The 16,363-nt window shown below is 36.7% G+C and overlaps 1 protein-coding gene across 4 annotated transcripts; it reads right to left on the reverse strand.

Annotated features, from left to right (window-relative positions):
• Positions 1-271: 271 nt before the first annotated feature.
• On the reverse strand, positions 272-15,588 carry LOC133619633 (THAP domain-containing protein 2-like). Of its 4 annotated transcripts, none has more exons than XM_061980778.2 (7): positions 15,368-15,588; positions 12,476-12,668; positions 6,095-6,172; positions 4,696-4,803; positions 4,382-4,592; positions 4,153-4,309; positions 272-639 (listed from the first exon to the last, which is right to left on the reverse strand). In XM_061980778.2, the coding sequence occupies exons 1-7, from the start codon at positions 15,445-15,447 to the stop codon at positions 597-599; spliced, it is 870 nt and encodes a 289-aa protein (XP_061836762.2). In that variant the 5' UTR covers positions 15,448-15,588; the 3' UTR covers positions 272-596. The 4 variants fall into 4 exon arrangements, with proteins under 4 accessions (XP_061836762.2, XP_061836761.2, XP_061836764.2 ...); XM_061980777.2 differs by having other exon boundaries at positions 4,382-4,595; positions 15,368-15,587; XM_061980780.2 differs by lacking the exon at positions 6,095-6,172.
• Positions 15,589-16,363: the final 775 nt, after the last annotated feature.

Here is a 16,363-nt window from a genome sequence, read left to right on the forward strand (position 1 = left end):
ATTAAACCGGTCCCTGGTGCAAAAAAGGTTGGGGACCCCTGATTTAGATTCCTAGTGAATAATGACAGGTTATATTATTATTTGTTTGAACTCACATTCCTGCATAGTTATATTACCGGTAAATTTGTAGGCAATTGTTTGTTAAAAAAATAAAAAATAAATCACACTAAATTAATTACGGGGGCTTAAGAATATTTTAGGCCAAACAACGCCAATGGTTATGTGTGATTTCTTTGTACTTGCCCCTTGGAAATTTAAGAATGTAAATGTAAAACATGTAATGCAGCTTTATTTGTAAGAAAACATACACATTGAAAGCAATCAAGAGAGGTTTTTTTTAAAATATATACATTTGTACAACAAACTTTTGTCGTTGTGGCAATGTCGTCCTTCTTGGACAAAATGTGTACCCACAGACTCTTGTGGTCTTCATCCAGGATTACAGCAAATGGCCCACTGAGCAGCTCTCAGCACATAAACGTCACCAATAAAAAAACCAGTAACCCGATAGTTTTTTTTCAGGCCATTTTCTTCAGGTGGTAGCGCTTGTGAACGATGATTTTTATAGAGCAGAAACAAGGTTTCCCTGGCACGCATCACAGGACGGCTTCCTCAGGATTCTCCGAACAAGGGAGCCACCTTTAAAAAAAAAAAAGAAGGTTAAAGTTGATCACAATTGCTTCAAAAAACTTGTTTCATTTCAAAAACTAAAGTAAGAGCGTACGAACAAGATCACAACACAGCAGATTTCAAGAGTGACAAAGTCTGAAGCAAAAAGAGCAAACTTGATTTCCTTTGCAAAGGAAGTTAAGCCTTGGGATACTCTTGCGTCACATAGTTTGCGGTACTCTGTCGGCTTATTGTTTCCTTCAAAGCTATTCCACTGGGTTGTGTTGCGTCAGACCAGTTCTTCCTCCAAGGGAATCTAAGTTACTGGTCAATCCCAAGTTCTTTCGATGACATATATGCCGAGTAAGAAGGACCATCAAGACAGAATTGGAATATTTTCAAGTTTTACTAAAGCTTTAGGAGTTCAACTTAACCAATACATTCATATCGGCTACTCTGGATGATCTGGCATTCCAAGGGAAAAAACAACTTCTTCTCACGCAAAGAAAACCCCCATCTCCCCCTCGCATCACTGATTTGAAACCAGTGGGTGTTGTATTTCACATTCCTGATGGTTTAAGACACCAAACAGACAATCTGAAGACAAAGAGAGACTGGTAGAATACACAAAGGAAAAGTACCAATGATCTAAACATGGCTATGTAAAAAGAAAGAACTCTTAAACATATATGCATCCTTCCACAGGTGGCACATGACTTGTAATTCTCTTCCAAAACCCTAAGGGAAAGTGTTTTACTGTGTAAGCAACCAGAACTCTTGCTGACTATCTTCCCAAGAGAGAAAGCTTCCTGTGTGTAGAAGTGGTTGTAAACTTGTAGTAAACAATGGTGACCGCAAGACTCACGCCAATTTAAAAGCCAGAGAATAAAAGTGGGTTTTAAGACAACACTTAAAACATTCAACAGTGGGGGCCATTTTGACATGAGGGAGCAGAACATTCCAAAGTTTAGGACGCAGAGGACCTGTCTCCCCTAGTCTTAAGCCGTGTTTTAGGCCCCACGAGTTGAAACTGGCCCTCAGACCTCAACGCCTGAGCTGAAGCATAAATTTGGCTGAGGCCTGTGATGTACTTTGGGGCCAGTCCATTCCAAGTGTTAAAAACAAACTGTAAAATTTAAGAATCAATCCTGAAACGAACAGCATGTCAATGCAGGGAGGCAAGAATTGAGGTGATTTGCTCCCTTTTTTGGTTCCCGCTAAAAGTCGTCCTACAAGTAATGAGTTACTACTAGGGGTGTAACGGTACGTGTATTTGTATTGAACCGTTTCGGTACGGGGGTTTCGGTTCGGTTCGGAGGTGTACCGAACGAGTTTCCACACAAATATATTAAGTAGCCGCCTCCGCTTCCTTCTGCCTCTGTCTCTGTCAGTACTCTACACAGCACCCAGCATTGTCCCACCCACACAACCACCTGATTGGTTACAAACAGAGCGGTAACAGCCAATCAGCAGTGCGTATTCAGAGCGCATGTAGTCAGTGCTTAGCGTTTAGCAGGTAAGCATCAGGCAGCGGACTCTCCCTAAATTATAATAAACACCTCCCAGTCAACTACTAGTAACATCACTATGAGCCCGTTGACCTTCTAGAAATATAAAAGGCAGCTCAGCCCGCTCGCAGTCCTGGCTTGAGGTGAAGGCTAATTCGCTTTTAGCATAACGTTAGCTCATTTTGCCGTGTGTGTGTGTTACGGACAGCAAAGCCCTGTCTGTCTGTTATTTCACTTTACCTTTTTCTGCGTTGATTGAGCTGTGTTGAAGCAGCAAAAAAGGACATTATGTTAAATGAAGAGTTTCTGCCTCTGATAGTTGATATAATAATGTACCGTATTTTCCGCACTATAAGCCGCGCCTAAAAACTACAAATTTTCTCAAAAGCTGACGTGCGGCTTATAACCCGGTGCGCCTTATATATGGATTAATATTAATATTCATTTTCATAAAGTTTAGGTCTCGCAACTCCGGTAAACAGCCGCCATCTTTTTTCCCCATAGAAGAGGAAGCGCTTCTTCTTCTACGGTAAGCAACCGCCAAGGTAAGCACCCGCCCCCATAGAAGAGGAAGCGCTTCTTCTTCTACTGTAAGCAACCACCCGCCCCCGTAGAAGAAGAAGCGCGCGGATATTACGTTTCATTTAATTTGTGTGTTTACATCTGTAAAGACCACAAATGGCTTCTATTAAGAGACACGCGTACAACGCAGAATTCAAACTCAAGGCAATAAGTCACGCAGTAGAACACGGAAATAGAGCAGCAGCAAGAGAATTTAACATAAATGAATCAATGGTGCGTAGGTAGAGGAAGCAACAAGATGACCTGCGCCACTAAGACAGGGAGACAGCGCCGGACGACATACGCCAACATCTGCCAGAGGATCGTAAATGCCTGGGCGGATATATCGGTCTCAACTGTGGTCCGAGCTTTCCGGAAGGCAGGATTCACGGAACTGCTGGACAACAACAGCAACATTGACTCTGATGACTTCGACGAGACGGAGCCGTCCATTTTGGATGCCGTATTCGCCCAACTTTTTAATTCAGACACTGAAGAAGAATTTGAGGGATTTATGGATGAGGAATAACTTCAGAAAGTGGGCTTTAAATGTTTATTTTGTGTGTTGTGTGACATTAACGTTCGAGCAACGTTGAGTTATTGATGCTCTGCACTAATTTGAGTGTTACTATTTTTGTGATTGCACATTTGCACATTACATTTTGGGGGTGAACAGAGTTGTTAGAACGCTGGTTTGTAATATATTATTAAAGTTTGACTGACCTATCTGACTGTTTTTTTGACATTCCCTTTAGCGCAGCGTAGGCACGGCTTATAACCCGGGGAGGCTTATAGGTGGACAAAGTTTTGAAATATGCCATTCATTGAAGGTGCGGCTAATAACCCGGGGCGGCTTATAGTGCGGAAAATACGGTAACTGCATCATTAAGCCTACATGAACTCCATGGTGTTCAGGGATGAATAGTCTCTCCTATTGCTATTGTACCATTTTTTCAGCTATAGTTACATTAATCATTAGTAATGCGGCATCCTAGTTTTGGAATGGCAGGGTCCCTGCTATCACATGATGATAAAAATATAACATTTACATAATAAAAACCAACCACAGGCTTCCCAAATGCTGTAATAAATTAAGCATGATGAGTTGACTTGAAACTGTTTAATGTTGCACTTTTTATATGTAGAAGAAAAGTTTTGTCATTGTATTTAATCCGAGCAACAACTTGAGGCAGTTTAATGTTGATTAACGTGGGCAGAATTATTATAGTGTTCCCAATGTTAAAAGGATAAAGCCATTGTTTACAAATTTGGTAAATAAATAACCAAAAAATGTATATTTTGTTGTTTTCTTACTGTACCGAAATTGAACCGAACCGTGACCTCTAAACCGAGGTAGTACAGAACCAAAATTGTTGTGTACCGTTACACCCCTAGTTACTACCCATCTCTGAGTATAAGTAACATTTGCAAATGTTTATTTTCTTACAAGCCAAGAATAAAACATGAATATTACCTTTGAAGTGATCGCGGGTGAGGGAGAGGAAGATTCAGAGTGTCTCTGAAGAACTTGTAGGCTTTACGACCATGAAGGTGTAAATTGTTGGCAAACTCTCTCTCTTCTGCTGAATACTCGTTTTGTTTCCTCTTTTTAAAAAGCTCCAAAGGAAGATCTGAACGTAAATTTGACAAAGAGTCGGCGGTGCGAAACATTAATCACATTATACACAATATTTTCTTCTTACCCAAATATATTTGCAGCTTGTCACACAGTTCCTCGTTCAGCAGCTTCTTCTCGGTCAGAACGAGCAGGAGAGCGTTGATGGTGGCCTTTGCTCTCCTTTCTCGAACTTGTGCATTTCTCTTCTCCTTCTCCAGCGTTACCACCCGAGCTGCCGTTTTAATGAATCTCACCTTCAGAGCAGACGGGCAACTGGGCAACGAATAGTTGTGCTCCTGCTTCAGGAAAATATGACAAATGTGTAATTTAATAGTCCACATATGCCATTCAGTAATTAACACTTTCACCTTGTTGACATCATCAAGTTCAAATACTCACAAGGTCAACATTAGACTGATGTTCATTTTCAATAACACGCTGAGAAATATTTAATAGAAGACTCTCCTCGGCCTTCTTTGATGTAATTGTGCTCCTTTTGGCTTTAGGCTGAGGAACATAAATAAAAGATACATCTTTATTTATTCATACCACAGTGATGTATTGTAATATACTGTATATGTATTTTTTTTTACAAAAGAATACTATATTGTAAGAATCAATTTAAATCAAGAATCAATTCATCGAATTTTCACCCCGAGAATAAAAATCAATTTCACTGCATTGCTCGCTCACTCTCGTTCAATCACTCACTCATTTATAGGGATGATGTTCGAAACCGGTTCTCCCGGTTGTTCGATAAGAAAAGAACCGATTCCATGGACTCGAATCCCTTTTTGAGAACCGGTTCCCGTTATCGAGGCCACTATAGTAAAGAAAAAGAGTTGGTTCTTTATTCGAATCCCACAGGAAATGCCCTATGGCACGTCCCAGGAAATGACGCAGCTCAGTCATTTTTGTATGTGTCTGATAACGTTAACGTTATCTTGTAGCCTACACCAGTGGTCCCCAACCACCGGTACCGGTCCGTGGATCGATTGGTACCGGGCCGCACAAGAAATAAAACAAATAAAAAAATATATATATATTTTTTAAATTTAAATTAAAATTGATTGAATTTTTTTTTTAATTAAATCAACATAAAAAACACAAGATACACTTACAATTAGTGCACCAACCCAAAAAACCTCCCTCTCCCATTTACACTCATTCACACTAATTCGCACAAAAGGGTTGTTTCTTTCTGTTATTAATATTCTGGTTCCTACATTATATATCAATATACATCAATACAGTCTGCAGGGATACAGTCCGTAAGCACACATGATTGTATTTTTTATGACAAAAAAAAAAAAATACCATACAACAGTCAATATATATATATTTTTTAGGGGGGTAACAACAGTCAATATTTATTTATTTATTTTTTCTTACAAAATAAAAGTGAGCTTTTTAAACCAAATATTGTGTTTTTTTCCATATACAACAACCTATCTGGATTCGATAAGGAATCGGTTCGATAAGAGGATTCGATAATGGGCTCGAACTCGATAATTTCTTATCAAACATCATCCCTACTCATTTACTAGATCACTCACTTGCTCATTCACTGACTCACTCAGGAGTGACAATTCTCCATTCTAAATCAAACTAGTTCTCACTAACTCACTCACTACTTGCTCATTCAATATTCACTCACTCAGGCGTGACCAAACAAGAATGATACATACTGTAAGTCTACACCAAAGTGATACTTTGTAGATTTTCCACAGACAAGAGTACAAACACAATAAGAAGTGTTTGCATTTTGAACATCAAATATTATATAAGACTAAAATACCTTTTCAGTGGTACACACTAGTAATGGTAGACACTCCTTGGGTTTCCTTGAGATTGTTGCGACCCTTTTCCCTTTAGACTAAAGAAAAAAATACATATTTAGATTGATCTTAGGTGTATAAAATAAATACAGAGACTATAGCATCGCACAGCATGAATAATTCATATGAAAAACTACTTTCAGACACTTACACATGATTGACATACAAAGGGCATTTAAATATTATTAACATACAACCACAAAAAAGCGTGCATTGGGTCACAGACGTTTATCTTTGTCAGAAAATTTGTATTTAAATTATCAAAAAACTTTCCATTCTGAGTTCCCAATGAACAGACAAGAGGCTGTCTTTGTTGCACCAAGCAAAGGCTTGGAAAATTCCATTGTGTACGATGGGATGAGACGGGAGGGGTTATCTATTGTCATCGAAGACCTGCCCAAGCTGAATCCAGGACTAACCCAAGCCCGAGGCATCTTCTTCTTTTGTTTTCAATGTGACCAAAAACAAGAGCTGTTTACATACCCCCCATTCCTTTGGAAGCAAATGTTGTTGTGTAAACAGGGAGTGTCCAAATAAAGGAGGAGACGTAAACCTTTTTCGTCAGAGCGTGGTGCAAGACTGTACAGAGTACAGTTGCCGCGTCTCTCCTCAAAATTGAGTCCAAATGTAATTCTGTCTCTTGTTTGATTATTTGCTTCTTGTCTTGTTTAATAGATGTCATCAGTGTTTGAACCTGACAATCTTTAAAGGGGAAATACACTTTTTGGCGAATTTTGTCTATTACTCACAATCCCTATGAGAGACATGAACAAATGTTTCTTTTTTTACGTATTCAAATCCGTAAAATAAGGCATGTAAAAGGTGGTTAATAATGAAGTGGATGGGAGTAATCGACAATAATACTCCATTTACATTTCGTGACCTGAATATTAACCAAGTATTTGCGATATTGTTATTATACCGCCGAGGAACTACTTTTAGCGGCACCTTGATCACAGAAAGGTAACTAGCCTATGCAGCTATTGACATACAGAGCCAGTGAGCTGCCACATCGTCTCTGAGTCGGTAAAACATTGTGCTAGACCAGGGGTGTCAAACTCAAATACAGAGTGGGACAAAATTTAAAACTGAAAAAAGCCGCGGGCCAAGGTTGAACAAATTAACCTTTTAATAGGGATCCAAACAAGTTTTGCATTGAATATTGAACAAGCAAGGCTTATATAACTTTTTTTTTTTTGTTTGTTTTTTGATTTTGTAAATGTTTATTTATATACCTTAATTGTTTTCAAACGGTTTCTGTAACACGGCAGTAAAGGCTTATACAACTTTATAGTGACGTGCAAAATTGAGTTTCAAATAATAATAATAATAATAATTAAAAAATATCAATGGCATATCAAATACAATTTAAATACAAATTGAATGCCTCTTTTCTATTTGCAGCCTTCTGAGGTAAATATCAACATTAACTTTTTCCACAGGCTAATAAATTTGAAAATAAAATAACAATGAATAAACCAACCATTCAGGACTTTAAACTGCTCAGTTTGCAACACACTGATCTAATCTGATGTGCCCAAGCCAGATACCTGGCATCTTTTCTTGGATGCTAGTTCATTAATATCAGGGCTCAGGCTTTGAGCTGAGGGGACGCTACAAAATACACCCCCCCCCCCCACACACACACACACCTTGTTGCGTCCCGGAAGAGTTAGTGCTGCAAAGGATTCTGGGTATTTGTTCTGTTATGTTTATGTTGTGTTACGGTGCGGATGTTCTCCCAAAATGTGTTTGTCATTCTTGTTTGGTGTGGGTGCACAGTGTGGCGTATATTTCTAACAGTGTTAAAGTTGTTTATACAGCCACCCTCAGTGTAACCTGTATCGCTGTTGATCAAGTATGCATTGCATTCACTTATGTGCGTGCAGAAGCCGCACATATCTTGTGACTGGGCCAGCACTCGTTGGACTGGATGAAAAGCGGACGTGACGATTTTCGGGAGGGGCACTGAAATTTGGGACTCCCCCGGGAGGGTTGGCAAGTATGAGTATTAGCGGTGAATGCGGTGTTACCGCGGCACCGCCGCTGTATATAATCGGCGGGCCAGCTCTCGTGTTAATTTGATATCGCCTCAAGGGCCAAGTGAAATTACACGGCGGGCCAAATTTGGCCCGCGGGCCATAGTTTGACGCCCATGTGCTAGACTATAAATAATGCCTCTCACTTGTATGCTAGAAGGTGGTGGCCATAAACTGAGGAGTTGGTCCACTTTGACATTCAACTTAGACCCTGAGATGACATGAAAATACGCTTTGTTTTTTTGTTTTACCTGCATGAACATAACGTTTAATGCTTCATCTAGATGGGAAGATATCCACATCCCATCAGTCGGCATCCCAGTGAGAGCAGATATTGTACAGTAAGTGTTTGTTTTATTGTGTTCGTAGTTTGTACCGTAAATTCCGGACTAAAAGCCTTTTTTCAAACGCTTTGAACCCTGTGGGTTATAAAATGGTGCGGCTAATTGAAGGATTTTTCTTTGCTAACGGCGGTTAAGCAAATTGTTTTCATTTAACATATGCAAAGACACTTAAATGGCGTGTTATTGTTTGTGTTATGGCACCATCTTTCAGACAAGATTGCTCAGTGCAGGTGCAGTTTGGTGAATGCCGACAAGTGTTTCCTACTGTTTAGACTTTTGAACCGGAAGTAGAAGTGTCGTTCTGTCTTGTAATCGCCCGTAGCATCTCTACTCGTATGGATTCTTCATTTATCACTCCAAGCAATGTTTGTAAGTTTTACAATATAACTAAAACAACTCTTACTTACTAAACCGTCCCATGTGGAATGTCTGTAAGAGTGTTGTCATGCATATTTGTACGTGCTTCGTTAGCATTGGTGAATATGTTAACAAGTATACGAGTGTCTGTGTTAGTATTATTATTGGTATTATTATTATTATTATTAACTTATATGGCAATCTTTTTGTACTATTCCAGTTTCACAAATGACTCAGTAGATTCATCCAGTCGTCACCATGGGAGTTATTGAGTCTGTTTAGCTGATTGGAGAGCTAGTTTCTGCAGCTAGTGGGTCCATGACGACGACTTCTGTTTTGTTTGATCAGCTGTTGTTTGGATGTTTTTTAAAGCGCTTTATAGGCAGAATAGAGCAGCTCCCATAGGCTCCATTGTTAGCTGACGTTTGCTTGCGTTCATTTACAAGTTAGAATGCATAAAAAAAACAAAAGAATGTGTTCTTGTCTAACATAAGCAGTTCTCTTTCAAAGTACCAGTAGTGCTGTTAAGCGATTAAACATTTTAGATGGATTAGACTTTTATTCATCCCACATTAGGGAACTTATATGGTTGCAGTGCAGGTTTTTACACACAGTAACTAGGGGTGTAACGGTACACAAAAATGTTGGTTCGGTACGTACCTCGGTTTGGAGGTCACGGTTCGGTTCATTTTCGGTACAGTAAGAAAACAACAAAATATACATTTTTTTGGTTATTTATTTACCAAATTTGTAAACAATCCTTTTAACATTGGGAACACTATAATAATTCTGCCCACGTTAATCAACATTAAACTGCCTCAAGTTGTTGCTCAGATTAAATAAAATGACAAAACTTTTCTTCTACATATAAAAAGTGCAACATTAAACAGTTTCAAGTCAACTCATCATGCTTAATTTATTACAGCATTTGGGAAGCCTGTCTTTGATTATTATTATGTAGATGTTATATTTTTATTAACATGTGATAGCAGGGACCCTGCCATTCAAAACTAGGCTGCTGCATTACTAATGATTAATGTAACTATAGCTGAAAAAATAGTACAATAGCAATAGGAGAGACTATTCATCCCTGAACACCATGGAGTTCATGTAGGCTTTATTAACAGAAAAAACTAATAACTGTCTTTCTGCTTTTGTCTGTAGGGGTTCAGCAAGACAAGTGTACGATGACTATTTTTTTTAATTCTTAAAAATGTTTATTAAAATGTCTTAAAACAAAGAATATAATAACCATAAATAGTAAAGTAACATCGGAATACATATACACCAGCTAATTTTTTTTTAACGATACTGGATGTCTCTCAGCTAATTACTATGGTTTAGATTACCAGCAAATATTCAGGTTATACGCCTTCTCACCACTATTTGGCTGCTAGTGAACCCATTAAGATCCAACCAAAACATTCAGTGTCTTACTCGCGAGCGTTAGGTTATAGCTAGCGAGACAAAACTGTTTTTTTAAGAATGTGTGTGAAGAAAGAAGTTGATGACAGTCATTAAATTAAAGAAAGAAATCTTCAAAAACATGATGTGTGCGTGCAGTTAAGGTTGTGAAACTTGGTGTTGACATTGAGGGTCACAATGAAATAGAATATTTCAATATTTATTTTCAATTAAAGTCCTTAAATTTGGTTTAAATGAGCTCATCAGACTCAGAGAAGAACACAATTAGATTACGTTTCTGAATATTGTCGCTTTATTTTATTACACCATTGCCTATGCAGTTGATTATTGTATTTTTTTTTACTAACATATTGATGTATAATTTGCTTTGAGATAATAAGTCATGGTAAAAAGCAGATATTTATTATATAAATGCTTGAAATATATTGTTGCATAATTAGATACTATTAAAGTTGAAAAGATATGCAATTGCATGAATACGTTTTTTTTTTTTTTTGCCAAGATGAAAAGAAAAAAGATATGGCGAGCCAGATCTGGCCCAGGTCTAGTTTGACACCCGATTTAGCGTAACACTACGAGCGTAGCACTACTTCTGAAGCAGAATGAGTAGATAAAAGGTTATAAACACGCCATACTGTAGAAGTCCACTCACCAAGCTAAATGTTGCATATTATTATTACATTACTTCATTAAACTGCAATACTTGAGTGTGTTATTCTCAGTACATTCAATGGATCACAGCTGGATTGTTCAGTCTGTTTTAGATGTTTCACTCCTTACAAGAGCAGACTTCATCAGTTCATGCTAGATTAGTCAGATGTAGGCCGAGTGCTAGGTGCCAAAACCCAAATTATTTATCCTCTAAAAAGAGGGGACATGCCCAGACAAGAATGGTTTCGCTCTTTTGTTGTGTAAAAACAGCTGTTAATAATAAATCATTATATAAATCGGTATTTAAATCATTATATGAATCAACAGCATATGCAAAGTTAAAAATGATTCTGAGTTTCCCAGATAGATATGATACATATGAAATAACAATGGTATTGCATCTGTCGCCTGTCTATATGTCTCCCAGTCTGTGGAACGCTCTCCCTGACCACCTGAGGGCACCGCAGACTGTGGATGCTTTTAAAAAAGGCTTAAAAACCCTTCTTTTTTAAAAAAGCCTAAGATATATGCATACTAGTTCTAGCTATTTGGCTGTTCTAGTTTTTATTTTTATTTATTTTTCATTATCTTTTTATTTTTTTAATACACTGTAGCACTTTGAGGTTGTTTCCTCAATGTAAAATGCTTTTTACAAATAAAATCTATTATTATTATTTTATTGTTTTAGGTGTAATATTCCTTAACTACAAGTTCATATTTATTTTTTAAAAGCATATAACATGTTAAAAAATGGTCATTTCAATTTATTTCAATTTGAGTTATGAGCTCTATGTCCCAGAACAATTAAACTCCTAAGTAGATGCCCAAACTGCATCGCCTGACATTTATTGATTTTCTAAAAAAAAAAGTAATCAGAACAATGAGGAGTAAGGATGAATTAATTATAAATTAATTGTGTAATTTTTTGCCAGCCCTACTTGAAAGTAGCATAAAAAGTGTACCGTATTTTTTGGACTATAAGTCGCAGTTTTTTTCATAGTTTGGCCAGGGGTGCGACTTATACTCTGGAGCGACTTATGTGTGAAATTATTAACACATTACCGTAAAATATCAAATAATATTATTTAGCTCATTCACGTAAGAGACTAGACGTATAAGATTTCATGGGATTTAGCGATTAGGAGTGACAGATTGTTTGGTAAACATATAGCATGTTCTATATGTTATAGTTATTTGAATGACTCTTACCATAATATGTTACGTTAACATACCAGGCATGTTCTCAGTTGGTTATTTATGCCTCATATAACGTACACTTATTCAGCCTGTTGTTCACTATTCTTTATTTATTTTAAATTGCCTTTCAAATGTCAATTCTTGGTGTTGGGTTTTATCAAATACATTTCCCCCAAAAATGCGACTTATATATGTTTTTATATATGTATTTTTTTTTTCATTCTTTATTATGCTTTTTCGACAGGTGCGACTTATACTCCGGTGCGACTTATACTCCGAAAAATACGGTAAGTTGTAATGAAAATCAAATCAAAAAAAGTTGACTTACTGTTTCACAAAGCAGCGAGAAGTTAAACACTGATGGAATAACTCCTTGTCTGATCCGACATAACCCTCCAGTCTTGTCAAAGTCTTCTGGATTAAAATGTTTGCTGCACAACACGGTCTGCTCTTTAGCAGCAAAACTCTTTCTCCTCACAGCCACTTCCCACCTCCTTCTTACGTCATCGTCTTTGGGAAACCTACAAAGAGTATGACAAGTAGACAAAATTCAATTCATTTGTACACGACCTATTTTAGACTTAGACAAACTTTAATGATCCACAAGGGAAATTGTTCAACACAGTAGCTCAGTTACAATGATGGAAAGTGTAAGGATGGAAAGGACAATGCAGGTATAAATAGACTAATATAGCGACAAAAAATCTAACATATATACGAATATATACATAATATGTGTACAGAATAATATATATACAGATATATTATATTATGTCTATAACATATACCGGTATACAATATATACAACACATGTACAATATTACAGTATATACAGTATATGTGACAGCAGCAGCATAAAATAGAGAGTAGATGCAGCAGGAAATAGAAAATAGACATTATAAACAAAGAGAAGTAGCTAACATGTCAGGTGTCAGGTAATAGGCAAATGTCATCTATTGCTGTATGGCGAGTGATTATACAGCTGGATGGAGTGTGGAATGAAGGAGTTCTTGAATCGCACAGTGCGGGACGGAAGTTGAAAAATAAATCATAAAAAATATTTTCTTATTTTTAGCCCCTCTGTAGTACTGAAACCTACAGAGAGTACAACAATTAGAAAAAGGAAGTCTGTAAAATATTATCTATAAAGAAACTATGGATAAACAATCTAATTAGCTAATATCCTGGAGACCAAATGTATTTAAATTGATAAGTATAACATTGTTAAATATAATGTAATTAATTTGAAAGCAGTACTTAAGAACTGCATGTAAACCCAGTATTTATAAATACTGTGAGTGCTCCATAGAAAAACACTTTGTATGAATTACTTGTAAAATGTCTGACTCCAACAGCACTTGAGACTATTTGATATCACTTACATGACTGTACACAACATTAGACACGTTTGTTATATTGGGAGGAAGAACATAAAAGGTCATCTGGATACATAAGGCCCGGGATTTAGGATTGCCACAAGTTAAAACAAACAAACAAAAAAACAATAATACAGATGTTGGTGAAATGTGCCATTATGTTCCACAAAACATGAACTATGTTATTGTTTTAAACTTAAAGTTTGAGATCTGAGGAACAGGCTTCCGTAGTTAGTCAACACACAGTGCAGTTGAACAGACTCGCCTAGTAGTACATAGTTAACATCAATATCCCTTTCGACAGAGTTTGGTGAATATATGTATATAGATAGAAATACATTTGATGTTTTATGTCATTTGTTTGTGTTAAAATCTTATTTGTTTGTGCAAGTTTAAAACCATCAAAATGCACACTTTCATTAGCCTTCTACTACAATATTTACATGACCTAACACCATACTTGCCAACCCTCCCGGATTTTCCGGGAGACTCCCGAAATTCAGCGCATCACCCGAAAACCTCCCGGGACAAATATTCTCCCGAAAATCTCCCGATTTTCAGCCGGAGCTGAAGGCCACGCCCCCTCCAGCTCCATGTGGACCTGAGTGAGGATAGCCTTTTTTCACAACAGGAGGACAACAGGGTGACAAGAACTAAATCATCCAGACTAGAGATACATTGTATTATTATGTTTATCTTACCTAAAAATAAATGTATTTATTAATTTAAAAAAAAAAAAAAAACTAAATAAATTTTTACTATATTTTGCTAAAAACATCAAAATTAATTGTATTTTTATTTGTATTTTTTCTGACTCCTTATTACATCCAGCCATAGAATTATACATTAAAATAAACATATTTGAAATAATTAATTTAAATTATCATAATAATTCATTTAAAATGACCATATTTAATTATTAAAATAATTGCTTGTTTATCAACAACTTTAGCATTTTCTTCATTACATTTTGAAGCTCTCAGAAGCCAAGTTATGTTATATTCATGCAAGTTTGAATTATCTAAACACAGTTTTGTTTGCATATTTTCAGGATGTAGATAATATATATATATATATGTGTGTATCAAATACTTGACTTGGTGAATTCTAGCTGTCAATATACTCCTACCCTTTTAACCACGCCCCCACCCACACCTCGCCCCACCCACGACCACGCCCCCCACCCCCCGAAATCGGAGGTCTCAAGGTTGGCAAGTATGCCTAACACAAGTACATGCATTGGGAAAATGACATACTCAAATGATATTTGAAGATACCCTATAAAAATACATTTAAAAGTATACCACCTCTACATGGATTGAAAATCGTTGTATTAAGAAATTAAATCATCCATCCATCCATTTTGTACCGCTTGTCCCCTTTGGGGGGGTCCTATCCCAGCTGCAAATGGGCGGAAGGCGGGGTTCACAACCAAAATACACCTACAATATTATCGGTGTGATAAGTTTAAAATGGTGCAAAAAGTGACTTTAAAATGTAGTGACAAAAATAATGTAGTATCTGCCTATAAGAAAATGATAGCTCCTATTTAAAGTCTCGCGAGACAAATAATATTAAATAACATTAGTTTTATTAGCAAATCCGGTCGGCTTTAACAAAAATATTTCTTACAAACTTTTCAATTATGTAAATAGTACATATATTATTTATTGTTTTCTCTACTACGGCCGCGTGTACTTTTAATACTACGACAGTTTATAAGGTATATTATTAGCAGCAGCTATTAATCGTCTGTATGCTTGTGAAGCTGCTAGCTTGTTAGCACAAATCCTGAAGCTCTCAACATGACTTAAAGACGAAAAAGAGCCACCAACTATTCTTACCTATGAAAAGTTATTCCCAGTTTTTTCGATTCCGCCGTACGACGTACTTTACAACCGTATGCAGCACAATGTGCAGGCATCCTGCTTCTTGTTGTTGTTGTTGAGTTGAGTTTTTTTAGTTTGCCCCAACTAGCTTAGCATCGCCTTTTTTGCACGTAGCTGAAAAAGCCTCGACTTCCGCCTCTTCTTCTTCTTCTTCTGCTATTATTTGTTCTTCTTCTACGATCCCAAATGACGTCACACTGCTGTCATTTTGCGGCAGTATTGAATAGGAAATCCGAGAAAGAAGGCATCTGTCGCTTCATCCTGGACAATATTCATGACAAATGTGTGCTTTGTTTTAAAGATGTGATATTTGGTTTTACACTGTATGAAAAAAAATTTGAAAAGGAATTTTACTTTTGCAACCTCATTATGCTATTGGCTAAGTTTTATATTCATAAATGTAAGTTTCTCAATACCCGACCTTTTTTTTGTGCCTTTAAAAAAGATTTAAAACTCTACATTAAAACACTCTCTACCTTTACAACCAAAAAGCTGTGAAAATTATGATGCTGTGTTCCAAAATTAAGTAATTTACTGAGATTGAGTGAGCCTATGGCTATTTGCGCTTTGTTTATTATATATATATAAATTTGCATTCTATTTTAGTTACTTTGAATGTACAACCCCCTGGCGCTGTTTTGTACCGTTTTTATACTGTTTTGTACTTACTTTGATTATTATTTTCAATTGTTTGTAAATGTCGAAATTTATAAGTAAAGGTTTATAAAAAAAATCCGAGAAAGAACTGCATTGCGGTCATAACTGTAAAATAATGTGTGCAAGTTCAACAGAAAGATAACATGTGATTTATGACGTAGTGGACAGCGTCGTCAGTTTATTTTTCGCCCCAGAAAATAAAATTGGCAATCATGTTTTAGCTGAAATGAACGGGAATTAAAAAATTTTTTTTTTTTAAATCGGAATTTCGTTTTTTTCATACAGGTTTTTTTA

This window comes from Nerophis lumbriciformis, linkage group LG20 (genome assembly GCF_033978685.3).
Source record: "Nerophis lumbriciformis linkage group LG20, RoL_Nlum_v2.1, whole genome shotgun sequence".
NCBI classification, from domain to species: Eukaryota; Metazoa; Chordata; class Actinopteri; order Syngnathiformes; family Syngnathidae; genus Nerophis; species Nerophis lumbriciformis.

Bases quoted from the DNA above. Each gene is read 5' to 3' on its own strand.
- LOC133619633 (XM_061980777.2), bottom strand. From the start codon at position 15,447: ATGCCTGCACATTGTGCTGCATACGGTTGTAAAGTACGTCGTACGGCG. The intron at 6,173-12,475 runs GTAAGTCAACTT...TTTTTTCTTTAG, and splicing joins TCTCGCTGCTTTGTGAAACA to TCTAAAGGGAAAAGGGTCGC. The intron at 4,804-6,094 runs GTATTTTAGTCT...TATGTTCCTCAG, and splicing joins TAGTGTGTACCACTGAAAAG to CCTAAAGCCAAAAGGAGCAC.